This window comes from Schistocerca americana, chromosome 1 (assembly GCF_021461395.2).
Source record: "Schistocerca americana isolate TAMUIC-IGC-003095 chromosome 1, iqSchAmer2.1, whole genome shotgun sequence".
Lineage (NCBI taxonomy): Eukaryota > Metazoa > Arthropoda > Insecta > Orthoptera > Acrididae > Schistocerca > Schistocerca americana.
The window spans coordinates 561,505,872-561,533,797 of NC_060119.1; the positions used below are offsets into that span (position 1 = coordinate 561,505,872).

Consider the following 27,926-nt stretch of genomic DNA (forward strand, 5'->3'; position numbering starts at 1 on the left):
TTAGTTTTCGAACATAATAATATGGAGCAAACACTACCTTCTGTAGGGTTATCTTGTGTATATAGGTCGTGGTGTGGTGATGGTTGTGGTTGTGGGGGTTGTGGCGGTTATTGTAACAGTCTCTAATGACCTATTCGTCGGCGCGACGTTAAACTGATAGCTACATCTCTCTCTTCCTGGATCGTTTTCAGAGACACAGCATATTGAACCAGTAAACCCAGTACCGTGCACCCTGTCGAACCTTTTGGAACTAGACCCGGAGTAAGGTGTCCAATAACTTAGCTTAACGACGCGAGTTTAGGATGACGCAGGGTTGTGGCAGGTTTGGACGAACGTCGGTTTTTGCTATGGCTCGCGTGCGCTTTCTCCGTCCAGAAGAAAGTAATAAAGCGTTAGAAAGCTTGCGGCCAGCGGCACTAGGCACCTGTTGATCTGGCCCGCCGCCCGCCGACCGCCGGCCGCTCATTAGCGCGGCGCCGCAGGCGGGCAGCAGCAGGGGCGTCTTCTGCGACGCTACGCTGGCCGGCCAGCGCGAACACACCCTGTCCGCCCGCCGGCACGGTCCCACTAGCGCTCTCCGCCTCCAGTATACGGCGGCCGATACCCCAACTAAAGAGTCAAGTACACCTCGTTACTTCATTCTTGTGTGCACGAAGCGGTGTCTAAAAGTTCCAGAAATATGCATATATAAAATATAATATACATATAAAATTGTTGTGTCTAGACCAGACAGCCTAGACACAATGAGAGGAAGCCGAAAGGCACGCGCTAAGCTAAAGCAGGATGGCGTGAGGTCTGAAACAGGATACGTAATGAAAGCTATAAAGAAAAGTACGTAGCTTCTGGAATACTTAACTTTAATCCATCCTTTTGGTACATCTGGAGATTGTGGCGATACAAGTGAGACTCTTTAGATACATGCAATGTTACTAATGGCGCCTTGCTAGGTCGTAGCCATGGACTTAGCTGAAGGCTATTCTAACTATCTGCTCGGCAAAGGAGCGAGGCTTCGTCAGTGTAGTCGCTAGCAAAGTCGTCCGTACAACTGGGGCGAGTGCTAGTCCGTATCTCGAGACCTGCCTTGTGGTGGCGCTCGGTCTGCGATCCCTGACAGTGGCGACACGCGGGTCCGACATGTACTAATGGACCGCGGCCGATTTAAAGCTACCACCTAGCAAGTGTGGTGTCTGGCGGTGACACCTCAAAAATTATTTCCTTTTTTTTTTTTTTTTTTGTTTTTTGTTTTTTTTGAGGGATGCGGGGAGGTTCATTAGTCGTGTGACTGATTTGATGCAGCCGTCTTCTTCTGTGCCCACCTCGTCATTTAAGAGTCGCTCTTGCACTCTACATTCTCATATTCCAGTCTTTATCCAACTCTACGTATTTACTTACTACAGGTCGCTGTAACACCATGCTACTTTTTCACTGGTGCCCTGTTCTGTCATCCTGTTTCTACTTCTTGTCAGCCTTTCCCACATGTTCCTTTCCCCGCCGTTTCTGCGGAGAACCTCCTCGTTTCTATCTTACCAGTCCACCTAATTTTCGACATTTTTCTACAATACCACATTTCAAACGTTTCGATTGTTTTCTTTTCCGGTTTTCTCACAGTCCATGATCCACTACTACTCACATTACAAAAAGTTTTGCATCACCTCGGTTCCGAGAGTTCCGGAACCTGTACTGAAAATTGGAATAGAGATCAACATTAATATCATTTCCGCCCTTTTTATTGCTCATGAAAACCACATATTGCATGTTGTACCACCATACAGCGAGACCTTCAGAGGCGATGGTCCAGTTTGTTGCACACACCGGTACCTCTAATAACCAGTAGCACGTCCTCTTGCATTGATGCATGCTTGTATTCGTTGTGGCGTACTATCCACAAGTTCATCAAGGCACTGTTGGTCCAGATTGTCCCACCCCTCAACGGCTATTCGGCGTAGGTCCCTCAGAGTCGTTGGTGAGTCACGTCGTCCATAAACAGCCCTTTTCAATCTATCCCAGGCATGTTCGATAGGGTTCATGTTTGAAGAACATGCTGACCACTCTAGTCGAGCGATGTCGTTATCCTGAAGGAAGTCATTCACAAGATGTGCACGATGGGGGCGCGAATCATCTTCCAAGAAGACGAATGCGTTGCCCATATGCTGCCGACATGGTTGCAGTATCGGTCGGAGGATGGCATTCACGTATCGTACAGTCGTTACGGCGCCTTCCATGACCACCAGTGGCGTACGTCGGCTCCACATACTGCCACTCCCAAAACAGCAGGGAACCTCCACCTCATTGCAATCGTTGGACAGTGTGTCTAAGGCGTTCAGCCTGACCGGGTTGCCTCGAAACAGGTCTCCGCCGATTGTCTGGTTGAAGGCATGTGCGACACTCATCAGTGGAGAGAACGTGAGGCCAATCGTGAGCGGTCCATCCCGCATGTTGTTGGACCCATCTGTACCGCTCTGCATGGTGTCGTGGTTGCAAAGATGGACCTCGTCATGGTCGTCGGGAGTGAAGTTGCGCATCATGCAGCGTATTGCCCACAGTTTGAGTCGTAACGCGACGTCCCGTGGCTGCACGAAAAGCATTATTCAACATGGCGTCGTTGCTGTCAGGTTTCCTCCGAGCCATAATCAGTAGGTAGCGGTCATCCACTGCAGTAGTAGTCCTTGGGCGGCCTGAGCGATGCATGTCATCGACAGTTACTGTCTCTCTCTATCTCCTCCATGTCCGAGCAACATCGCTTTGGTCCGCTCCAAGTAGCCTGGACACTTCCCTTGTTGAGGGCCCTTCCTGGCACAAAGTAAGAATGTGGACGCGATCGAACCGCGGTATTGACCGTCTAGGCATGGTGGAGGTACAGACAACACGAGCCGTGTACTTCTTCCCCGGTGGAATGACTGGAACTGATCGGCTGTCGGACCCCCTCCATCTAATAGGCGCTGCTCATGCGTGGTTGTTTACATCTTTGATCGGGTTTAGTGACATCTTTGAACAGTCAAAGGGACTGTGTTTGTGATACAATATCCACAGTCAGCGTCTATCTTCAGGAGTTCTGGGAACCAGGGTGATTCAAATTTTTTATGTATGTATGTAATTTTGTGTTCCGGATGTATATTCTCACAAATTTCTTCCTCAGATTGAAGCCGATATCTGATACTATATCCGCATCCGTAGCTGAGTGGTCAGCGCGGTTCACTGCCATGCAGAGCGCCCAGTACTGCCAGAGATTTTTTCCTTGGTGGGAGAACTGTGCGGACTTGTGATGCCACGTGAGGAGCCACTTGGTCTAGTAAAACCGTCTTCAGGCAACGAAAACTGAAAAAATGTACAAATGTGTGTGAAATCTTATGGGACTTAACTGCTAAGGTCATCAGTCCATAAGCTTACACACGACTTAACCTAAATTATCTTAAGGACAAACACACACACACCCATGCCCGAAGGAGGACTCGACCCTCCGCCGGGACGAAAACCGACAACGGCCTTTAGACCGGTGTGCTGATCCCAGGCCCCTACATACCGCATCCAGTGACGCTATTAGGAGAGGATAACACGGTGGTTGGTCGTCACCGTTTGTGCCCTACGTCACCTGTGAGCGGAATTTTTGTTTACGGTTGGTAGAGTAGACTTCTGTTGGTGAGAAGTGCCCTCTTCGCTGTGCTAGATTGTTTTTTTATGTAAATACATAAAACTGTAAGCAGTCACTTTTTTGAATAGTTATTTATTACTGACTGGTTGCAGTTTTATGTATTTACATTCAGTTAATAGTCACAGGTTCTAAAATATCCTTAATGGATAAGATTAATCTGCATTTTACATCTTTCTTGCTTAGTCCGTCGTATGTTATTTTGTATTCAGGGTAAGAGTACTCATCTATTTTGTCAGTGGTTGACTTTATGAAGATGCTATGGCTGTATTATAAAATACGTTATAAAACACCCACCAAGGAGTGGCCACGCGGTTTGAGGTGTCACGTCACGGATTGTGCGGCCCCTCCCGCCGGAAGTTCGAGTCCTCCCTCGGGCATGGGTTTGTATGTTGTTCTTAGCATAAGTTAAAGTAGTGCGTAGGTCTAGGGACCAATGACCTCAGCAGTTTGGTCCCTTAGGATTTCGCACACATTTGAACAATTTTACACACTCTGTTTTTCTTTCCCAGTACCGGTTTCGAACCTTTGTTTATCATCAGATGTCCGCGTTACGGAACCACCTATTAATCAGATGTTGTTTGTTTTGCGTGACGTAGATCCCTGATGTGGAACTATTATAACTGATAAATATTTAAAAAGAAAATGAAGATAAATTTCCGTGGAAATCGCATAGTAGCTGTGTAGCACAAGTATTTACAGTGAACTTGTTCCGATTGCTTTAAAGGCTTGCACTTTTATTATTTTCCGTGTAATATGCAGTGTTATCATATTACAAACATAATATCGAAAACGCAGAGTACCTTTTGACGACTGTCATACTCATCATCTTCTGGCGTAATGTTGAGATCTTTTCATCAGTGTTATAGATTCCGAGAAAGTCTACATTCACCCATCATCGAAGTTGAAACCATTACACAATTTGTGTATCAACGCTATCTGTTTCTTTAAAATGTCTGAATACTTTACGTAACCCAAGCTTTCCTACTTATCATGTTCTAGCTGTTACCTGAAGTCAGACACTGAGTCGGTCTGCGATATATGTATATGCAGACTGAAGCGGCGAATGAAAATATGCACCAAGGCCAAAATTTGAAGCCGTGTCTCCTACTCACGGACTACCCTGCTGTTATGCCTCCGGGCGGCGTAGTGGTTAGCAAACCTGTTTAGTGAGTAGGAGACCCAGCTTCAAATTTTGGCCTTGGTGCATATTTTTATTCGCCGCTTCAGTCTGCCTATATATATCACATATGTTAAGTCCCATAGTGCTCTGAGCACTATGGGACTTAACTTCTGAGGTCATCAGTCCCCTAGAACTTAGAACTACTTAAACCTAACTAATCTAAGAACATCACACACATCCATGCCCGAGGGAGGATTCGAACCTGCGACCGTAGCGTTCAAGCGGTTCCAGACTGTAGCGTCTAGAACCGCTCGTCCACCGCGGCCGGCATCACATATGTTTGAGATTTGAGAAGGTCTCTTTGGAACCACATAGTTTCGTTTGTTTAAAGCGCTTATGTCTGGGTTTCGGGCAGGATCCTCCATTTCGTTCGAAGCCGAGGTGCTATTTCGGTATAGTTCGAGAGCCTCTGCAAAGCTGTTCCGACGTTAAGGGGAATACCAAGAGAACTGAGGCGTGAATAGGAATTTGAATTGAGGAGTGAGTCGTCCTAGTGTAGTCCGTGCAGTTGTGCGAAGCCACTGTGCTAGGCCGGTACAGTGCTTAGCGCATGTTCCCAGTGAGCAGGAGACCCGGGTTCAAATCCTGGCCTTGGTGCAAATTTTCATTCATTACTTTAGTCTACGTGTACACATCATAGATGTTCGAAACGTTGAAAAGTCTCTGGAACCATATAATTTTGATTTGAAATCGGTCTTCGACTACCACTTGGAAATATTGCATAAACATTTTTTTGTTCTTTGTTTTTTTTTTTATTGGAAGTTTCTGGTAAGTTGCTATGGGACCAAACTGCTGAGGTCATCGGTCGCTAGGCTTACGGCTTACACACTACTTAATCTAACCGTGCCGCTGCTATGGTCGCAGGTTCGAATCCCGCCTCTGACAGGGATGTGTGTGATGTCCTTAGCTTAGTTAGGTTCAAGTAGTCCTAAGTCTAGGAGACTGATGCCCTCAGATGTTAAGTCCGATAGCGCTTAGAGCCATTTGAACCAGTTTTGAACCACTAGGCGGCGCTTATATCTGGACACACACATGAAAATTAAGTGTTTACAATTTAGTCGATCGCGTTCTCCGGTGACGCCTTCTGTCCAAACACATGCATTTTAATTGAGAAAAATTAATAATGTCTCGTAAAATTAGCCTTTGTAAGAGCAGAACCTCGCTAGTCACTGTTGCAAGTTTGCTCGCTTCCTCACGCAATCCAAGAATTCTCTGCGCGTTTATCTCGTCGTACAAATGGCCATGCAACAAAGTTGGAAAGCGAGGAACACTTCCGAATGAAGGGTACTTGTCACCGTAGTACGGCAGTTACAGAACAAGTAAAACGGGAGTTGCATTCCCAAAGCGCCAACCCCGTTTTCCCCCGCCCGTGTTTTTTGAAGCAGCGGTGCTTTTGTTAACCCGTCTGGGAATCCTGAATCGGCGTTCGTCTTCGTCTCATTAGCAGGAGGCACCTTCACGCGCATCAGCAGCAGTTGTGCACGCGGAGAATGGAAGACAACGGAATGGCGACTGCTTTGTCTGGCGCCGACAAGCTTGTTCCCCGCCTCATTCTGCACGTCAGAGGGAACTACTTTGTTGCAGCGCCCGGCGGTACAACATTCTTTGAGCGAGGGAACAATGTCTGGGAGGTATCTCTTGAAGCAAGTTCTCAGAAACAGCTACGAATGGTGTTCCAAAAACTTAAGAACATTATTGTTCGTTCTAGAGTGGAGTGAGCCTAAGTTGTTTGAAAGACATTTTCTTATACCATCAAATGTAGCTATGAAAAAACTTTATTCTGCTGCCACTATTTTCAACATAGTACACTACACTCCTCTGACTGGTTTAAGCCACCGTCAGTGATCTCAAAAGTACCTCAAATATACGTGTGCGTGCTGAAAAGTAATACATCTAAATCTTTACGTGGAAAGTCTTAAAGCTTTTTAAAGTAAAACAAACGTTATTAACATTCTACATCTTTGTTTTTTATTGCTACATGTTTTCAGCTCTTTGCCGCTAGAGGGCTTCGAATTGTAGCGTGTAACGTGGCGATGTGTAACAGAACTATATCGGTGCGTGAGATGCAGCATGCTGACCTCAAGTTTCGAATGCGAAGAGTTCGTCCACACATGGAGCACCCTCTCCTTCAGCATGACAATGCCAGACCGCACATGTGTGCGGAGACATCTGCAACAATCCGATGCCTTGGTTTCACTGTCATCGATCATCCTCCATACAGTTCCGAGTTGGCCCCATCCGATTTTCATCTGTTTCCAAAACACCTTGAAGATTTCGTTTTAATACTGATGAAGCTGTGCAGGCAGAGGTGATGGTATGTCAAGAATGAGTTTTCACATTAAAAATTTGGAGGCATTATTTTTCAGCACGCCCTTGAATAATTAACACAGTGGAAGCAAGTGGGGCTAACGTAAGCGTAATGCACATCGGAACCGTGTTGCTACAAACCAACTCTTTCCTGGAGATATGTCGATGATACTTTCATAGTATAGCCCCCACGGAGAAGAAAAGTTAATGGAGTTTTTTCATCATCTTAACTCGATCCATGAGAATATTCGATTTACTATGGAACTAGAGAAAGATGTTTGCCTTCCATTCCTGGATGTTTTGGTTAAACAGAAGAGTGACGGCTCGGTGGGACAGTCTGTTTATCGTAAGCCCACTCACACTGATTTGTACTTGCATTCTTCAAGTTGCCATCACCCATCCCAGACCATGAGTGTACTTAAAACCCTAGTGGACAGGGCACATACGGTGTCGAATGCAGAGAATTTGCCTAAGGAACTTGCTCATTTAAGGACGGTCTTCAGAGACAATGGATACTCGACCCGGCAAATTAACAGGGCTTTCTCAATTAGAGCCAGGAACCGGGAAGTGGATAAAGAGGAGAACGCGCCAGCCAAGTCTCTAGCTTTTCTTCCTTTCCTTGGCAATATCTCCTTGAAAATAGCGAGGATTCTTAATAAATTTCATGTGAAAGTGGTTTTTCGTCCACCTTCTAAGATTTCGGATTTTCTGGGATCGGTGAAGGATGATTAGATACTGCGGAAGGCGGGAATTTACAAAATACCGTGTCAATGTGGTATGGCCTATATAGGAAAGACAACGCTTACAGTGGAAGAGCGCTGTACGGAACATCAACGTTACACTCGCCTACTGTAACCCAGTAAGTCTGCAGTTGCGGAACGTTGTATTTGGACTTTCAATAGAGTACGACAAAACTTCGATTTTGGCCATGGCAACAATTTTTTGGGACTCCATTATCAAAGAATCCGTTGAAATACGCATCGCGGGAAATCTAATGAACCGTGACAGTGGTTACCAATTGAATAACGCGTGGAATCCCTTTCATCTCCGAAATTTGCTCGAGACGAAGACGCCAGAAGACTTGGATAGCTGCGGCCAGCGACAGTACCGACGGCAGCTCAGTACTGCAGTTCCACCATCGAGGGCGCTGTCGCTGGGCGGAGTGGTCCTGTCTCCGCGACTGCAACGCATGCGCGGCAGTACCATCAGCGCACTATACAAGACGGAGCGGAGAACGTCTTCGTCAGTCCTCGTTCGGCTCACCTGAAGATGTCTGGCAGTCGTCCAGCCGAAATATCGTGCAATGAAATTTAGGACGAATGGCTGCGAGCCCGAAATCTTTTCGAACATGTTGCTACAAGTTAACATCAATATAGGCTACATTTTCATTCAATATTTAGTCTCTAATCTCAAGGAGTATGGCAAGACATCACCCAGCAGACAATCACAAGAAAGTAGTGGTTCTATGCCCTGCCTGTTTTTAAATGCAAAAAAGATAAATAGATGTAAAATGGAAGGAGCATATAATTTGACAAAAATATAGACACATGACGGCGGGTAACATTCTGCGCGCTCTCGCAAAACCCAAACCCTCCCATCGGATTGCCAAAGGGTACAGCGTGATTCATTACTCAAAATCACTCATTTCCAGTCATCCACTGTCCAGTAGCGTCACTTTTTACACCACCTCAAGCGTCGCTTTGTGGTATCATAGACTGATACCAACCTCACCAGAGTCTCACAATTGGCAACGGAAACGCACGTTTCCGAAAGGTGCCAATAGCAGTCACGTGGGGACCTGGCGGATCCAATGGTGTGCAGGTGATGAGCGAAGCCTTCAGCGGCTACGAGTACAGGCGCCCTCTTCCACCGTGATACGTGATGGCTGGCGGCAGCTGCAGGCCCAGTCTCAGTCACAGTGTTTGACAGTCTACAGTGGAAGTGGCCCAGATTTTGGCTTGTGGACCACGCCCGGGCCCCGGTCCCAAAGCGCTCAGCCTCGCTTCACATTTCCCCCACCACCATGCTGCACTGTCTGAGCACGAGGAGGGGTAAGAGGGGAAAACAGGGAACGCGCCATATTTAAACAGCAGTTCAGTCGCACTGCGTATGACTCGGTTTTATATTTCACATTTCTAAAGAACATAGATGACAAAGAAAACTAATTTTCAGTGTTATTTAATTATTTGTGACGCTAAAGACATAATATAACCTTTATCTGGTCCACTGACAGTTTCACAGAGTTTTGCCCTAAAATTGCCACATAATCATGACTTATTTAGTTTCATAATCGAAAAAACGTGTTTCACACAAATATGTCGAATCAAAGTGTTGTAGCACTTTTGGGGCCTCATTATGGAGACCTGGAAAACATACCTGAGAAAAGCACGTAGACGCCCGGGAAAGTTTTGACGTAAGAGATTTGTAATTAAGACTGGGATTACCTTGCCGGTCGATCAGTCACATCTGCACATGCAGAATTGTGCTTACAAATGAAATGGCAAATGGTCTCTAAAACAGATGTAAGACGGACAGTGTCCTCAAAACCTTCACAAAACTATCGTTGTAATTCTTGCAAGACCACAGTGAATTCTTCAGATTTGGCGGTTTCTTTAACGCTAGTGATCTTAGGGAACTGGATCGTCTATGTAAGAATGTGTCCCTTCTATAAAGCTATTTTCTTTTTAAATGCAACCCCATGAAAAGAAAAAGAAGTTAACTTGCCATATCTTACTTTGGGCAATGTGCAGTCAAGTCCCCCTAATATAAGAAGCCTCCAAACTAGTCTGGATCTTCTAATTTTCATTCTTGCACACCTTTTTCCTTCATATAGTCAACAATAGCGAGATCTAAATGGAAAAATTATTACAAGAATGCCCCTTGACTTAACCAACGCACTTTGCAGTAATATATGAAGTCTTCACACTCTTCGTTCATTTCCACTGAAAATTTGTATGTGAAAACGGAATAATAGTGGGTGCGACTTGAAAAATTTTACTGTTTGTACCACCACTTTCTTCAAGTGCTCAATGACTGCAAATTTAGCACAAAGTGCTTCTTGATGCACAGAACAATGTATCTTCTCTGTTGAGCATCGTAATTTCGTGCTCCTTCATTGTCCCTAAAAGTTTAAATTATTTCTCTGTGGTACTACAGTGAAGTTTCGTAGCAAGTAAGCAGTCCCATCACTTATACGAATTAAAAATTCTCATCCCTCTCTTCCATCATTCCCATTCATTTCAAAGGATTGTGACGATAGATCGATAGACTACCTCTTTTTGTGCAAACAGCCACTAAATCTGTGCACGTCCTTGATACCACGAACAAATAGCGAATAGTAAACCGCGCTGACACCATGATTCTGCCGACATCAGAGAGTTCTGCCGACCGAAAAACGCCACACCGTAGTGCTAAATGAAATGTAGCGCTGTTCCGTGTACTTCTGAGGACTCAGCAAAGCCGAGTGACAGGCCGGCCTTGGCCTGCACACGTCGCAAGCGTGAAATTTGGCACCCCGTGGCGGCCCTGCTCCATAGTATTAGTCAATCATCGACAGTCTGCTCGTGGAAGCCTCACAGTGCAGGACACTCTTCAGTTGCTCTTTGCAATAACTGGACTCCATTGCTGTCTGCTCATTTGTTAAGACAGTTACGAGTTAAGTAGAAGTTCTGTTTCCTGTATTTACATGTTCGCTAATCATTTCTGCTGATGAACGAGAGCACGCTTAGCATTCACTAGAGAAATGTGTGACTTATGAGGAGCTGCTCGACCATTGTACGCGATTCTTTTTAACTCGCTACGCGCAATCATGACTACTGAACTTCTGGTAGCACTTCGGAACTCACGAGTCATTCCTTCCACTGGTTTCACGCGATATCTCACAGTCACTCAATACAATGCTAGACGGTACCTTTCCGTCAGTACATGGGGTCTGTCTGGTCTTGGTTTAGACGTGGCTATTGTCTAGCGTTCCCGCTTCACAATCGCATCCGGCAAAGTCGACTTGAGCAGCTTTGGAAAGGCTGAATATATGTCCATGTCTGATTTATATCTCAAGCGAAATACAGTGACTAGTTCTAAATTACGTAGCTCTCCTGACCCAAACATTCAGCTGCTACTGCTGTTTTACTGATAGCAAAATAGTCAAATATCTTTTTAGGTAACAGGCTACAGCATGAATATACACTGAAGACCCAAAGAAACATGTACACCTGGCTAATACGGTGTGGAGCCCCAACGAGCATGCATAAATGCCGCAATACGACGTGGCATGGACTCGACTAATGTCTGAAGTAGTGCTGGAGGGGAATGACGCCATGAATCCTGCAGGGCTGTCCATGAATCCGTAAGAGTACGAGCGTATGGAGATCTCTTCTGAACAGCACGTTGCAAGGCATAATGTGCATGTCTGGGGAGTTTGGTGGCCAGCTGAAGTGTTTAAACTCAGAAGAGTGATCCTGGAGCCATTCTGTCGCAATTCTGGGTGTATGCGGTGTCTCATTGTCCTGCTGGAATTGCCCCACGTTCGTCGAAATTCACAAAGGACATGAATGGATTCAGGTGATCAGACAGGTCGCTTACATACGTGTAACAAGTCAGTCGTATCTAGGCTATCAGCGGTCCCATATCACATGTACCACACCATTACAGAGCCTCCACCAGCTTGAACAGTCCCCTGCTGACATGCAGGTTGCATGGATTCGTGAGGTTGTTCTCCATACCCATAACGTGCATACACTCGATACAATTTGAAATGAGACTCGTCCGGCCAGGCAACATGTTTCCAGTCATCAACAGTCCAATGTCGGTGTTGACGGTCCCAGGCGAGGCGTAAATCTTTGTGTCGTGCAGTCATCGAGGGTACACAAGTGGGCCTTCGGGGCTCCGAAAGCCCATATCGATGATGTTTCATTGAATGGTTCGCACGATGACACTTTTTGATGGTCCAGCATTGAAATCTGCAGCAGTTTGTGGAAGGGTTGCACTTATATCACGTTGAACAATTCTCTTCAGTCGTCGTTGGCCCTGTTCTTGCAGGATCTTTTTCTGGCCGTGGCGATGTCGGAGATTTGATGTTTTACCGAATTCCTGACATTCACGGTACACTCGTAAATGGTCGTACAGGAAAATCCCCACTTCATCGCTACCCCGAAGATATTGTGTCCCATCGTTCGTGCGCCGACTATAACACCACGTTCAATCTCACTTAAATATTGATAACCTGCCATCGTAGCAACAGTAACTGATCTAACAACTGCGCTAGTCATTTGTCGTCTTATATAGGCACTGCCGGCCACAGCACTGTATTTTACCCGTTTGCATATCTCTGTATTTGAATATGCATGCCTATACTAGTTTCTTTTTTTTTTTTCTTTATTGTTATTTCACTCCCCAAAATGGGGCGAGCTGCAAGCGGCACAATACGCTGCTCTGTAGCCAAGAGTGTTACAGAAAGAAAACATAGTCAAATGAGAAAAGAACACATTACATAGAATGGTATAAAGTGATGATTAAGCAAGAATCAAAATAGATAAGTGTAAATGGTAGATTTATAAACAACATAGACGAGAGCTACACACACATGTGGAGAATGAACACTTTGAGTCGACACAAAAACAAAGAATATCCCCACAGTGGGAACACAAATGAATGATGCTGGCAACATTGTTGGTGCTGGTGGAACGTAGCACTGCACACGACACTGAAGAAACAGGGGGGGGGGGGGGTGAAAAGGAGAAAGAAGGTGCTCGGCAGGGAAAAAGGAGGAAGAAGGGAAGGTGGAGATGGTGGGAGAGAGGGAGCCCTGAGGAGGGGGGGGGGGGGGGGGAAGAAGGAGGGATTAGATCTGGTAGGAGGGGTAGATGGGAGGCAGGAGGACATCATCGGGGAGGGGGAGTTGGCGGAAGCCACCTTGGGCAAGGGTATGGACTGTGTGGAGGTGGAAACCAGGCGGGACACTGTGGTACAGGCGCAGCAGTGCACTAGGGTGGGAGAGGATGGGAGAAACGAAAGGATGGGGGGATTCAGTTTGCAGGAGATGTGTAAGATCTGTATTCGTTCAAGGAACAGGAGGAGGTGAGGGAAGGGAATCAGATCATAAAGGATCTGTGTGGGGGATGGGAGACGGATGTGTTCAGTGATGCGGAGCGCATGGTGGTCAAAGATTTGGAGGGATTTGTAGTAGGTTGGTGGGGGGAGGGGGGGGCGGAGATCCAAGTGGGGTGGGGACAATATAGGATGGGGTGGATGAGGGACTTATAGGTATACAGGATAGTGGAAGGGTCTAATCCCCATGTTCGACCAGAGAGGAGTTTGAGGAGATGGAGACAGTTATGTGCCTTGCCTTGGACTGTGAGGAGACGGGGGGACCAGTTTCTTTGGCGCTTCAGTGTATGATGTTCAGTACTCAACGACTATGGGTTGTGTATTTTTTGTCATTAACATATATTGTTAATGTCTGTTGTCTGGTTTAGTCCTTGGATGTTGGTTGAAAATCGAAAGCGATCGGAATAAATGGGAAAAATTCAATACAGCAAAGTTAACATGCATTTTCTAAAACAAAATAGGTTCCGCATCCTTTTATACCGCCTTTAGTGACATCTAGTGGCCAATTCTGCATTACATACGGTGTTAGAGTAATTCTGATCAAATAGTGTATGTCAGCATCGCGCCCACGGGAACACTTGCTGGCTGAAGTGTTCGCGTTGCGCAAATTCCCTCTGCCCGACTGCCGACGTCCGCAGAAGCAGCGGCCGCTGCCCGAGGCGCTTTCTCAGACTCATCCTCATTTCCTGCTCTCGGCGGCCGCGGAGCGTGACCGATCGCTCGGCCAGGCTGTTGCCGCGGAGATTGAGAAGCCGTGGCGACGCCGTGGGGAGCCTCTAATTTCGTTATATCCGCCTCGGCCGCGTTTAGCCCGCCGGAAACCAGACTCCTAAAAAGCGAAACTACAGCCGGCCCTCTCCGTTACGTGAGATCGTGTCATTATGTGGCGCTCCTTAATTGAGCCCCCTTTACTTGTTGATACACCACTCCCACGCTCACTTGTTTCGATGCGTACCGCCCGCATTGACACGGAGGTAAGGTTTAGCGTTTTTCCCTGCAGCGTTGATCGAGTATCACCAAGCTCAGTACTTGCGCGTACGTTCGAGGCTCGACTTCCGGTAATTCCTTCTGCTGTCCTGAAAGTGTGTAGTGGTGTCGGTTAAGCCGTCGGCACACGGACCGTGCTGTCGAACGTCAACGTTGAGCGTGCCGAGTTCAACGTGCTGCTGAACGCTCAGGAACGATGCGACTTGTGCATACGGTACGTGGGCCCCAACGTGGTATACGCGATCGCGATGCACTCCAGCGGCAGTTGTGGGATGTTACTGTTCGTAAATCACACTGTTTACTCAACGGGCGCGCGTAAAATTCCCACGTTAGTCCTATTAAAGCACACGTTTCTTCCATTTCCCATATTCTAGTCGCGTTGTTCTATATGTAATATATGCAAAAACTTCAATATCGATGTACATGTCTTAAGACAAAAAGGAAAGTACCATGTACAATCAACAAGGACACAGGCTTATAAAAGTTCCCACAAATTTGCAATAGTTCTCCACGTAAGATAAACGTTATTTTATCTTCCTAACATTTTGGTAAAACCCTTAGGTCATTCTTACTTTATCACTGTTCCTACCCAGTAGCAGAATCTTTAAAAGACGTGAATTACGAAACCCAAAGGAAAAAGGAAAAAAACATCTTTTGTACAAGTAGCGCAAGCTGTCCTGTAGGTTAAGCCAATCGAACAAACTCACTCGTCATAAAAAAGTGAACTTATATTTACCAAACATCAAATATGTAGTATATACTTACATTAAATTAATAATAAAGCATCAGAACCTATTAAATACGCGAATGTTGGGAAAAAAATATTTTGAGACTTCGCGAGACACGAACCACAGTTTCACCACCCAGCTGGTCGTGGATCATTGACGCTACTCACTACGCTTTTTTTTTAAAGTGATAACAGTTCATGAATGGCCAAATCTAACCCGTTAACACATACTAAATACTGTAATCGTAGCTATGTTACTATCTGAAATTTAATAACAACAAATTGTACCGAGAACAATGGATTTTTGGTGGATCCTCAGTGTGTCGCTACCTTCAAATGATATACTCTCATAATATGCAAGTTACAATAATTCTTTTGCCACGAATACGACTTCTCATTATTTTATTGCAACGAATCATACAGTTAACAACGGGTTTTCTAGTGATTCTCAAATTGCTGGTGCTCAGAAACTGCACATGTACGTATAGGCTTGAACTGAATGCCAATATGGCGCCTCACAGCCCTGTATTGGCGGCAGATGGCGAGCGTGTGACGTGGTGGCGTCGTGTCATCTGATTGGTCAACGCTCAGACGCACGCTGAAAATATCTGACATGCTAGATATTGCTCTGCACGTTCGGAAAGACTCCCCAACGTGCTGTTCCACGCTACAACGTCAGAAACTCGGCACGCTCAGCGCTCAACGTTCGGGTGTACGGTCCGTGTGCCGACGGCTTAAGGCGGCAAACTAGAAGTCTGAGCGTGCTACGCTACGTCTCGTGATATTCCTCTTTTTTCCTAGACTTGCTCCACACACCGGTATCGTCAAAATAATCGTAGCAGTACATTCGTGGCGAGCTATTACAAGAAACTGTAATGATAAGAACACATATTTATTTCCATATTTATCTACATTGAAGGTACCAGACTACTAGGGCCATCGGTCCCTTTTTCCACGAACTTTAAACACCCACAAGGAATAAAAACAATGGAGATGACAAAAGACGACACAGGACAAGAAAGACACAGACAGAGACCAGGAAAAAGGAATTAAAATCACACCGAGGGTGACAGTGGTTGGCTGACCACAAAACGAAAAAGGAAAAGCCAGCCACCAAATGGTTCAAATGGCTCTGAGCACTATGGGACTTAACTTCTGAGGTCATCAGTCCCCTAGAACTTAGAACTACTTAAACCTAACTAACCTAAGGACATCACACACACCCATGCCCGAGGCAGGATTCGAACCTGCGACCGTAGCGGTCGCGCGGTTCCAGACTGTAGCGCCTAGAACCGCTCGGCCACCCCAGCCGGCCCAGCCACCAAGAAACGCACTAAAAACCCCAGTCTAAAATCGTAGGCCAAAGGCCAGACTCAACACAAAAAAAGGACAAACACTTAGATCAAGCGATAAAATCCCACTGCACGAATAAAATTCAAAACTAAATCTGCCATCGCAAAGTCATCTGATGAAAGTGCAGGAAGCGTACGAGACAGCGCAAACGTCTTCCTGAGTGGAGTTAAAAGCGGGCAGTCCAACAAGATGTGGACCACCGTCAAAGCTGACCCGCAGCGACATAAAGGTGGGTCCTCACGGCGCAATAAATAGCCGCGTGTCGTCCAAATGTGGCCAGTGCGCAGCCGACAGAGGACAACAGAGTCCTTGCGAGAGACCCGCAAGGAGGAGCGCCACGCACCGGTAGCCTCCTTGATGGACCGAAGTTTGTTGGGTGAAGGAAGGGTGCGCCATTCTTCACCCCAGGTTTACTGTTACAAGATTATTTGCTGTTATGTTACAAGATGGTGATCTTACACCTGGCATTTCGTGTGGCCAATATTTTTCTTCATTTATGGCCAACTTTGAGCTTGACAACACGTTAAATGTCCTGCAACATATGTTAAAAACATAAAATCAAATACTTCAAAATGGCGTAAAAGGCCAACCCTGGCTTATAGTTTAACAAACAATAAAACAGTCAAAGTGTGATGTATTCCTCAAAAAATTATGTAGTTCAATTTGAGGCTTCCGGCTCTATAGGCCAAAACTTTCATATATCGTATAGATCGTATAGATTTGTTCGTCTTGCCTTCACCTACACCACTGTTGTGCGCTGCAACCAGCTACTGTTTACACCGTGTATGTACAACGACTTGTCATGTAGTATGGGTCAGCTGTTTTACATGATCTGACAATTTTTATTTTAACGTTGTGGGTGGAGATACATAAGACCTGTTATGGCGTCATCTTAAGTATGTGGCCAGGCGAGTTAACCTAACGGAGAGATGTCGTGTGCACCCAGAGTCTGTGAACCGTGTAAACTTTGTTCTTCGTCATATCATATCTTAACTCGTTGTTTATCGTATCTTATGAGGCGTAAGTTGGGTATTCAACGTAGTTTTTGCCTAAACGAGCGTGTAAAACTGCCTAAAACCCAATTTCAATGTACCAGACCAAACGGTTGTTGATCTGTTGCTTGGGTTCAGTCCAGACATGGTTTACCTCCCTGCCTCACAAGTTACCACGCTATGGATTAAGCTATAAGAGCAGGCCGTTTCTGTTGCTTAACTGGGCAAATGTTTTTTATCGTCTAGGTCGACAAAGTGACATCAAGCCGGAAAAGACTTCCTCTAGACTCCCATCTACGTAAGGCTTACTTTCCTCAAATTTTTAGAAAAACCTTTTGACAATATTGCCTGGTATAAAGTCTTTCATGTTCTGAAGTTATCAAGTATCAAATACAGGGAGCGAGAGGTTATCGGCAACTTATACAGAAACCAGACTGTAGTGCTAAACTTCGGTCATGACAGGAAGCTGAGGTCGTGAAGAGAATGTGACCAGGCTAAAATCCACCTGTATTGCTCAATTTGTGCACTGAGCCCACATTAATGGAAACCAAGGACAAAACTCGAAAGGGTATTGAAGTCTGAGGTTTTGCCGATGACACTAATTCTGCCAGAGACGGAAAACGACCCGAAAGTCGGTCCAACAGAATGGATTGTGTTGGAAAGAAGTTTGAAGACAAACGTCTGCAAAACTGAAACAAGCGAATGGCATGTGGTCGAATTAAGTCACGCGATTCTGAAGGAATTTGATTGGCAAATAAGACACTGAATGTAGTAAACCCGTTTTGTTATATACGCATCAAAACAACTAACGGCAAGAGAAGTAAAAGGACGTAAAATATAGACCGTGAGTACAATGAAAAATATTCAGAAATATTTAATATCTAAACATCGATTATACAGGTTGACCGTTATTGAATAATATGAAGAAAATGTAAATTAGTTACAAAATCGGCGTGCACACCCTTTATTCAACATGTAAACGTCACTATAGATATTCTGATTTAGGTTATGACATGCTAGATATGCCTCCCATAATTGGCGATTATGTAGCGCAGACGGCTAGCGAAACTCTGCATGACCCGCTGAAATGTCGTAACACCTATGCTGTCGATGACCTCCTGAATGGCTGTTTTCAGCTCAGCAGTGGTTTTGGGGTTACTGCTGTACACCTCGTCTTTAGTATAGCCCCACAAAGAGGAATCTCATGTGTTCAATCGGATATTATGGTGGCCAATCGAGGCCCATGCCAGTGGCCTCTGTACCCAGAGACAGAATGTGGTCCCCAAAGTGCTCCTCCAGGATATCAACCACTCTCCTGCTCCGATCGGGTCGAGCTCAGTCTTGCATGAACAACATCTTATCGAAATCAGTGTCACTTCGGATAATGGGAATGAAATCATCAAAAATGTTCAAATGTGTGTGATATCTTATGGGACTTAACTGTTAAGGTCATCAGTCCCTAAGCTTACACATTACTTAACCTAAATTATCCTAAGGACAAACACACCCATACCCGAGGGAGGACTCGAACCTCCGCCGGGACCATCAGCACAGTCCATGACTGCAGCGCCTCAGACCGCTTGGCTAATAGCGCGCGACAATAATGAAATCGTCATCCAAAACCTTCACGTACTGTCCGGTAGTCACCGTGCCATCAAGGAATATCGGACCGATTATTCCGTGACTGGACATTGCACACCACATAATCACCCGTTGAGGGTGAAGAGATTTTTGTATTGCGAAATGCGGATTCTTAGTCCCACAATGCGCCAATTTTGCTTGTTGACGAACCCATCGAAACGAAAGTGGGCTTCGTCGCTGAACCAAATACTAGTAATCCTCATGATGCCCTGCAGCCAACCGTCTAGGCTGAACGTCCTAACGCAAACCGTTCAGAAGCTATGAAGATTTTATTTCGCATAGTTTAATAACAGTCACCGTGTAAATGTGTTAGTAAATCTTCTGTCAAAGCACTTGTCTGTAATGTTAGCGTTTATTACAAAAATGATTCGAATGGCTCTAAGCGCTATGGGACTTAACATCTGAGGTCATCAGTCCCCTAGACTTAGAAGTACTTAAATCTAACTAACCTAAGGACATCACACACATCCATGCCCGAGGCAGGATACGAACCTGCGACCGTAGCAGCCGCGAGGTGTCGGACTGAAGCGCCTAGAACCGCTCGGCCACAGAGGCCGGCTAGCGTTTATTAAAAGTGACAGTAAGGACAAAAAGATAAAATCTCTTGAAATTTAGTGTTACTAAAGAATGCTGAAGACTGGACAAGTAGATCGAATAACTCAGAAAGAGGAATCGAATTGAATCCGGGAATAACATGCAATCCTGTCTTAACTACTGTCTCTCTTTTCTGTCTCCCGACGCTCACAACTGCAATCTGGGTCCTGTACAAATAATTCTGCCTGTGATATGAATAGACGCTTGCCTTTCTTGAACCTAGCTTCTAAGCCAAGTCATAAAGTCAACATTGCTTTGTGTCTTCTTAAATTGTTCAAATGGCTCTGAGCACTATGGAACGTAACTTCTGAGGTCATCAGTCGCCTAGAACTTAGAACTAATCAAACCTAACTAACGTAAGGACATCACACACATCCATGCCCGATCAGGATTCGAACCTGCGACCGTAGCGGTCGCGCGGTTCCAGACTGTAGTGCCTAGAACCGCACGGCCACTCCGGCCGGCTGTCGTCTAACATTTATCCATCATTAAAAATAATTTTCTCCTCTTTCGGCTTCTGCCAGTCGGCCATACTTCCGTTGATAATTATTGTTGGTACAGAAGTCCCGGATTACAAATTTTGCGAGGCGAAAAGTGTCTGTAAAGAGCGTTACGCTGTCTTCAGTTGTGCCGAAACGCTGATACTTTACTTGAGAGTGGTACTCGTATTTACTCAAAATGAACTGGCGCGACATAAACGCTGTCGTTACTGTACCTGAAAAACTGTAACAAGCTGTGCGAGGTAAATATTAGGAATTTGCCGACTTGAGAGGGCAGTTTCAAGCAGAGAGGCGCTGTCTGATGATACAGTATACTGCTAACTAGGACGTTCCTTCCAGTAATTAAGCTAGTCGTACCCGGGAACTCGCCGCAGCCTCCGTGATTACTGTTTGTAGGACATCATTGCGAGGTAGTTGCGGTCAGTATGCATAGCTCGTTCTGGGCAGAAAATGATTCGCACGTATTTTACACTCATTCACGACCTAACACCTCGGACAGTTTGCTCACATTAAAGGAGCGAATCAAATTTCCAGACCACAAGCCGACCGGGAAAGTGAGAGAGGCTGCCCTCGACTCCGAAATACGGAAACAGCATGCGGTCGCACCTTTCTAGTCTTGATCTGACGGTCGGTGTGCATCAAAGTGCTGTGGTTAGCGTAAGACGGAGATGTACTCTTCCGTCCAGTGATAGTTGTCATTAATGGAGAGTGGACGTAAACACACGAGGGTCGCCCCAGTGAGTGTTGTGCCTGACGGCTAGAGCGAAATACCGGGAAAATCTTGTTCAGAGCGACACGAATCCGTTCGCACGTCAGCCGTCAGAAGCTGCAGAGTGCGGAACGACCGACGGCCCGTCCACCGATCTTTACGCCTCGCAAACTCTCAAGTTCGCTAGCTAGAGCTTGCTACTACTCCGAGCATGTGAGCTTTAAGTGCAGGATTTTGTCCAACAAAGTACCTAGCACAATGTCCTTTTGTACTAGTCACTGACCACACGACGCTGGTGTTTAGAAAACTGACAAAAGTGAAACGCTCGACTGGAATTAACAGACTTTCGACGCGGAATGATAACTGGAGCTAGACACATATGACATTCCATTTCGGAAACCCTTAGAAAATTCAATATTCCGAAATCCACAGTGTCAACAGTGTGCAGAGAACATCAGATTTTAGGCATTACCACTCGCTATGGACAACGCAGTGTCCGACGGTCTTCACTTAACGACCAAGAGCAGCGACGTTTTCGTTGAGTTGTCTGTCCTGACAGATAAGCAACACCGCGTGGAATAACCGCAGAAGTGAATATGAATCTACGACGAACGTATGCTTTAGGACATTGCGACGAAATGTGGCGTTATTGGGCTAGGGCAGCAGACGACCGACGCGAGTGCCTTCGCGAACAGCACCACGACATCCCCTGCAGCGCCTCTCCTAGGCTCGTGACGATATCGGTTGGACCCTAGACAACTGGAAAACCGTAGCCTTGTCAAATGAGTTCTGATTTCAGTTGGTAAGAGCTACTGGTACGGTTCGAGTGTGGCGCAGACCCCGCGAAGCCATGAATCCAAGTTGTCAACACGGCACTATGCAAGCTGGTGGTTCAAATGGCTCTGAGCACTATGGGACTTAACATCTGTGGTCATCAGTCCCCTAGAACTTAGAACTACTTAAACCTAACTAACCTAATGACATCACACACATCCATGCCCGAGGCAGGATTCGAACCTGCGACCGTAGCAGTTGCGCGGTTCCGGACTGCGCGCCTAGAACCGCTAGACCACCGCGGCCGGCGCAAGCTGGTGGTGGCTCCGTAATGGTGTGGGCTGTGTTTACTTGGAGTGGATTGGGCCCGTAGTTACGTCCGGCTACTTGGAGACCATTTGCAGCCATTCATGGACCTCAAGTTCCCAAACGACGATGTCAGTTCTACGGATGACGAAGTGCCATGTTACCAGGCCACAACTGTTTGTGACTGGTTTGAAGATCACTCTGGACCATACGAGCCAATGATTTGGCTATTCAGATCGCCCAGCGTGAATCCAGTAGAACATCTATGGGACGTAATCGAGATACCAGTTTGTGCACAAAATCCTGCACCGGCAGTACTTCTACAGTTATGGACTGCTAAGAGGTAGCAAGGCTCAGTACTTCTGCAAGGGACTTCCAACGACTTGTTGAGTCCGTGGTACGTCCAGTTGCTGTACTACACCGAGAAAAACGAGATCCAACACGATATTAGGGGATATCCCATGACTTTTATGACGTCAGTGTACAGTATAGTAGGAAGATTTGTAGATAATTTGGAAGTTTACAGGTTGCGAAATTTAGTACACAGACCTCTCACCTTTGACAGCAATAGCAAGTCTAGTCTCACTTGGCATCGAGCCAAACTGAGCTTGGATCATAGTTTCAGGTAAGTCATCACTTGCTGCTTCAGCTCTGTTCAAGAGTTCATCAGTAATAATGCTGGGGAGTGGTGGCTTGCCAGGCTCTTGGGAAACCACAACCAAATGCTTTCAGCAGATGAGAGATCTGGAGAACCCACTGGTCAGGTCAGCATTTCAATACCCTATGAACTGCGGTATGCCAAGAGAGCACAGGCAATATACAGTCTTCTTTAATCTTCTTGAGTCGACCGGTTCTAGGCGCTTCAGTCCGGAACCACGCGGCTGCTACGGTCGCAGGTTCGAATCCTGCCTGGGGTATGAATGTGTGTGATGTCCTAAGGTTAGTTAGGTTTAAGTAGTTCTAAGTCTATGGGACTGATGACCTCAGATGTTAAGTCCCATACTGCTTAGAGCCATTTGAACCATTTTCTTGAAGATAACACCATGATGATCTCGAAAAGAGGCACAATTACCAGTCTTAAGACGTCAGAAATGTAATGTCTTCTGCCCAAATTATTGGCTATGTGAACCAGAGGTCGTCCTGTTTTGAACCCACTGGCACCCCATACAATCATGTCAGATGGTTGATTCAGGGGAGAGGACCAAATAGTGAGGTCATCGGTCCCATCGGATTAGGGAAGGGTGGGGAAGGAAGTCGGCTGTGCCGTCCTGGGATTTGCCTGAAACGATTTAGGGAAATCACAGAAAACCTAAACGAGGATGGTCAGATGCAGGGTTGAACCATCGTTCTACCAAAGGCGAGTCCTGTGTGTTAACCACTGCGCCATCTCGCTCGTTCATGTCAGATGTTGGGCTAGTAGGACGATGATGAATGCAATCTGTCAACGTTCGTTCTTCTCAGAGCCTCTACACACGTGCACTGTATGTACTCGTGGTTGGGACTCGTCTGAAATCACGACATGGTGCCCATCCTGTGTCCAGTGTTAACGTATGGCGCACTACAGTCTACGCGGCTTTCTCTGCTACCAAGTCCAAGAAATCCGCAATAAAGGTCGCCATACAAATATTCCGTGAAGCTCCGGATGATGTCGTAGTGTCCGTGTGCATACAAGATGTGTAAGAAAAGTAATGAGATTGGCAACGCTGCGAGCGATCTGCCAACGCTTTGGCGTTCTGCTTGCTTTCATCCTTTTCAGATGCTCAGTCCGAGTTTCAGCTCCGTGCACTCGTGACATGATTTCTGAGAGCGCTATCACTGAAGTAGTGTTTTTGTTGCGTGTTACGAAAGTGGAGCAGCGGGATTGAGAACAACATTATGCCATTATGATTTGTGTTAAACTTGTATAATCCATGGTTGTGAACCTTGGAAAGCTGAAACAGTCCTATGGGGAACATTCAAGACCACAAGCTCTTGGATGGCATAAATCATTTTTGGAAGGCCGAGAACACTTTGAAGATGAATCTCGCTCAGGGATAACTTGAAGCATCCCCTTGGAAAAATCTTATAAATGACAGTGCTGGAAAACCTCTACGTTATTTGATTTTCAGACAGCTGAGCAAAACTGAACGTACTCAGACATTTCTCTCTTTACTTATTCTGATCAACACTGAACTGACGCACAATATTTTTAGCGCAACGCAATCTGACTTTCAATAATCCCTACAAAAGAATGGCCCTGACTAACAATAACCTATACCTTTCATGAATCACTTACCTCACAAAAATCTTCGTTACTCGAACTACTGCAATATGGCGAGCGCCACTACTGCCAGCTAAATAAAGATTCTAACTACTGAAGGCACTAACTACTGATAGGCAGAGTTAGTAAATGAAAGATTTTGATAGAGAACAAACAATGTATTTACATTAATAGTGTTCAAAAGTCATAATATGTATATCGTCGTCGTCGGCTGATACTCGTATCCGAGTTTTCATTTCTCTCCTGAGATTTCCTTTGTCACGGTTCAGGCGTGGAAGTGTCGTTGATGGCTTAGCAATCCAATCCTAGCGTGGAACAGGCGGCCACAGACATTACAGCTGATGGAAGGTGGAGGACGTGGCTGAGCCTGGAGGAGTTTACGTCTCTGGCGTTTGTCATTCTCCATTCTTCGACGTTCCAGCTCAAAGTTTTGAAGAGCATTTGAGGTAACTGAGCGCCAGTGACTTCGGTCTTCTGCTATTGTGGACCAGTTACTCGGATCGATGTTCAAGTTTTTCAGATTTTTCTTGTACTGATCCTTATAACGTTTGAGAGGGGCACCTCGTGGCCTTTTACCTGTGCTCACTTCGCTGTACAGCATTTGGCGTGGAAGTCTGTCATTTTTCATCCGCTGGACATGTCCGACCCATCTGAGTTGATGCCCAATGATAAGAGCTTCCATGCTATGCATTTTTGCTCTCTCTAGAACAGCCGTGTTGGATATGAAGTCATCCCATTTTAGGTTCATGATATATCTTAGCTTCTGTTGGTTGAAGCGTTCTAGTTTCTTCAGATCGCAGCGATACAACGTCCAGGTTTCGCAACCATATAGCAGGGTGGAAATGACTACAGCTTTGTACACCATCAGTTTGGTGTACAGTGTTAGGTCTTTATTCAGGAAGACACGCTTTGTAAGACGACCAAATGCTACATGTGCAGCACGTATTCTATTCTCCACTTCTTTTCCAGATGAGCAGTTGGATGACAGTATGCTTCCCAGGTAGAGGAAATGGTCCACTTGTTCCAGGAGTGTATCATAGATGGATATGCTGAAGTCAGGAACGGAGGAGCCAGGAGTTGGCTGCGCCATCACCTTTGTCTTTGAAATATTGATGGAGAGACCAAATCGTTCGTACGCCCTGCTGAAGGAATCAACTGACAGCTGCAACTCTGCAGGTGAATGAGCTGGAGAGGCATTGTCATCAGCATACTGCAGCTCTGTCACACGAGTGGTACTGGTGAACCTTTTTGAATGGAGTCTGGACTGGTTGAATAATCCTCCATCAAACCTGTACTTTAGTTCTATTCCTGCATTGTTTACGGTTGTCTCGTAAAGCATAGCTGCCAGATACAATGCAAATAATTTAGGTGCAAGAACGCATCCTTGTTTAAGCCCACTTGTTATTGGGAATTCACCAGTCATTTCATTCTGGCAGAGGACCTGTCCAGTCATATCAACGTGGAGAGCTTCAATCAGGTCAACAAAATGTTCAGGGCAGCCGAAGCGTTTTAAGACCATCCACATGGCTTCTCTGGGAACTGTATCAAAGGCCTTTTCTAGATCGTAGAAAACAAGTAGTAAAGGCTTTTGCTGTTCTCTGCACTTCTCCTGTAGTTGTCGTGCACAGAAGATCATGTCAATTGTCCCTCTTGAAGGTCGAAACCCGTATTGAGACTCAGGTAGTATAGTCTCTGAAAGTGTCTGGAGGCGATTTAAAAGGATTCTTGCAAAAATTTTTCCAGTGACAGAGAGTAGAGATATTCCCCGGTAGTTACCACAGACGCTTTTGTCGCCCTTTTTGAAGATAGTGACAATTGTGGAGTTCTTCAAGTCAGCTGGTACCTTGCGGGTTTCCCACATTAATATAATAAGTGAGAAGAGTCTAGTTTTTAGAGGCAAGCCGCCACCCTCAATAAGCTCCATCGGGATGCTGTCAGGTCCAGGAGCCTTCCCAGGTTTCACACTCTTGAGTGCCTTGCAAAATTCTTGAAAAGTTGGAGGATCAGCCAGACAGGGTTTTGGAGGGTGCTGTGGGACATTTTTGAGAAAATCTCCAGCGGCAGTAGAAGGGCTGTTTAACAGTGAGCTGAAGTGCTCTTTCCAACGATTTAAGATGTCCTGACTTTCAGTAAGAATGGTGGAGTTGTCAGCAGCTTTAAGTGCTCCTGATGATGAGCGGATAGGTCCATACAGCTCTTTAATACCAGCATAAAAGCCACGCAGGTTCCTTGCATCAGAAAGATTTTGGAGTTCTGTGGCTTTCTGTTGCCACCATTTGTTCTTGATTACTCGTATTTCACTTTGACATTTCTGCTTGAGTTCTAGAAAGTGTGCTTTCTTTTCTGCGCAGGATGGATCTTGAGCAAGGGATAGGTAAGCATCCCGCTTTGCATTGATGATGGCTTGGATTTCTCCGTGGTTGTCATCAAACCAGTCACTTCTTTTCCGTGCACTACAACCAACAACATTCTCAGCAGTTTCTTTGATGATGTTCTTTAATGTGGTCCATTCTTGTTCGACGTCATCTGTGGTTGCTGGAGCTTTGTTAAGTTGTTCGGACAGTATGTCTTGGAAGTGTGAGTGAACATTTTTGTTGTTCAGGTTGCTTATGTTGAATTTTCTGCGTGGTGGGTTTGAAAAGTGGGATCGTGGCTTGCGATACTTTGGTACTCTCAAACGGCTGACTAAAAGTCTATGGTCCGTCCAGCACTCATCGATGTTTAGTGCTGCTTTTGTGATGAGAATGTCTTTCTTGTCACGCTGTCGCGTAATAACGTAGTCTATAAGATGCCAATGTTTGGAGCGTGGGTGCATCCATGTGGTCTTATAGCGGTTACGCAAACGGAATTGGGTATTGGAGATGAAAAGCTCGTGCTCAGCACACAGACCAAGAAGTAGCAACCCATTTGCATTGCAGTTTCCCACCCCTTGTTTACCCATGACATCTCTCCAAAAACGGTTGTCCCTTCCCACTCTGGCATTGAAATCACCAAGTAAAATTAATTTATCTTGAAAGGGTATTTTAGAGAGAGTACTGTTCAGTTGGTGGTAGAACTGATTCTTTGTGTCTTCATCACTGTCTAAAGTAGGAGCATATGCAGAGACGAAGGTGATGAATCTGTCTGAACCAGTGGGTACTCTAAGAGTCATCAGTCTTTCATTAATTGAGACAGGTGTAAGTCGAAGATCTTTCACTATTTTCGTTTTTACGGCAAATCCTGCACCATGGATGCGTGGTTCTCCTGCATCCTTTCCCTTCCAGAAGATGGTGTACCCTGAACGTACCTCACTAATGTGTCCCTCACCTGAGAGTCTTGTCTCACTCAAGGCAGCAATGTCTATATCTAGACGGGCTAGTTCTTGGGTGATAAGAGCAGTTCTTCTCTCTGGTCTGTAATTGTTCACGTCCAGGAGGGTCCTGACATTCCATGTCCCTATTGTCATAATCATTTCATTCTTCTTTTGTTTACTGTATGTATATACTAGTCCATGATATCCAATATTACAAATTTACTCTTTCTGATGGACACACGTCCGGGTCATCCGATCTCAAAATTCCGCCATCTCTCTCCCCACATCCACCACTGCTGGCGACTCACCTCCAACTTCGAACGCTACGCGCTGTTAACAGCCAACTGTCCAACACTACAATAGCATATACTCCAACAATGCAAACCAACCACAGCCTTCACACAGCACAGTCAGTGATTTTCATATAGAACGCTACGTGGCGTTACTAACATAAAAACCTTAACAGCCTACTTACAAACTTCAGCATAAAAAACCGACTAAAGCGTCAAACGTGTGTGCGCATAAAGAATTTATTCCTCCTGGAGAAACT

At 45.7% G+C, this 27,926-nt stretch overlaps 2 protein-coding genes across 2 annotated transcripts in view; one reads left to right on the forward strand and one right to left on the reverse strand.

The window, feature by feature from the left end:
- Nucleotides 1–27,926, forward strand: part of LOC124606399 (homeobox-leucine zipper protein HOX24-like) — a 653,808-nt gene that overhangs the window by 278,641 nt on the left and 347,241 nt on the right. The gene's annotated exons all lie outside the window — the stretch shown is intronic.
- On the reverse strand, nucleotides 417–27,529 carry LOC124577268 (craniofacial development protein 2-like). The gene is made up of 2 exons (XM_047131218.1): nucleotides 26,277–27,529; nucleotides 417–609 (listed from the first exon to the last, which is right to left on the reverse strand). The coding sequence occupies exons 1-2, from the start codon at nucleotides 27,527–27,529 to the stop codon at nucleotides 417–419; spliced, it is 1,446 nt and encodes a 481-aa protein (XP_046987174.1).

Bases quoted from the DNA above. Each gene is read 5' to 3' on its own strand.
- LOC124577268 (XM_047131218.1), bottom strand. From the start codon at position 27,529: ATGACAATAGGGACATGGAATGTCAGGACCCTCCTGGACGTGAACAAT. The intron at 610-26,276 runs GTATGGACCTAT...TTGACTCTTTAG, and splicing joins TATGCTGGTATTAAAGAGCT to TTGGGGTATCGGCCGCCGTA.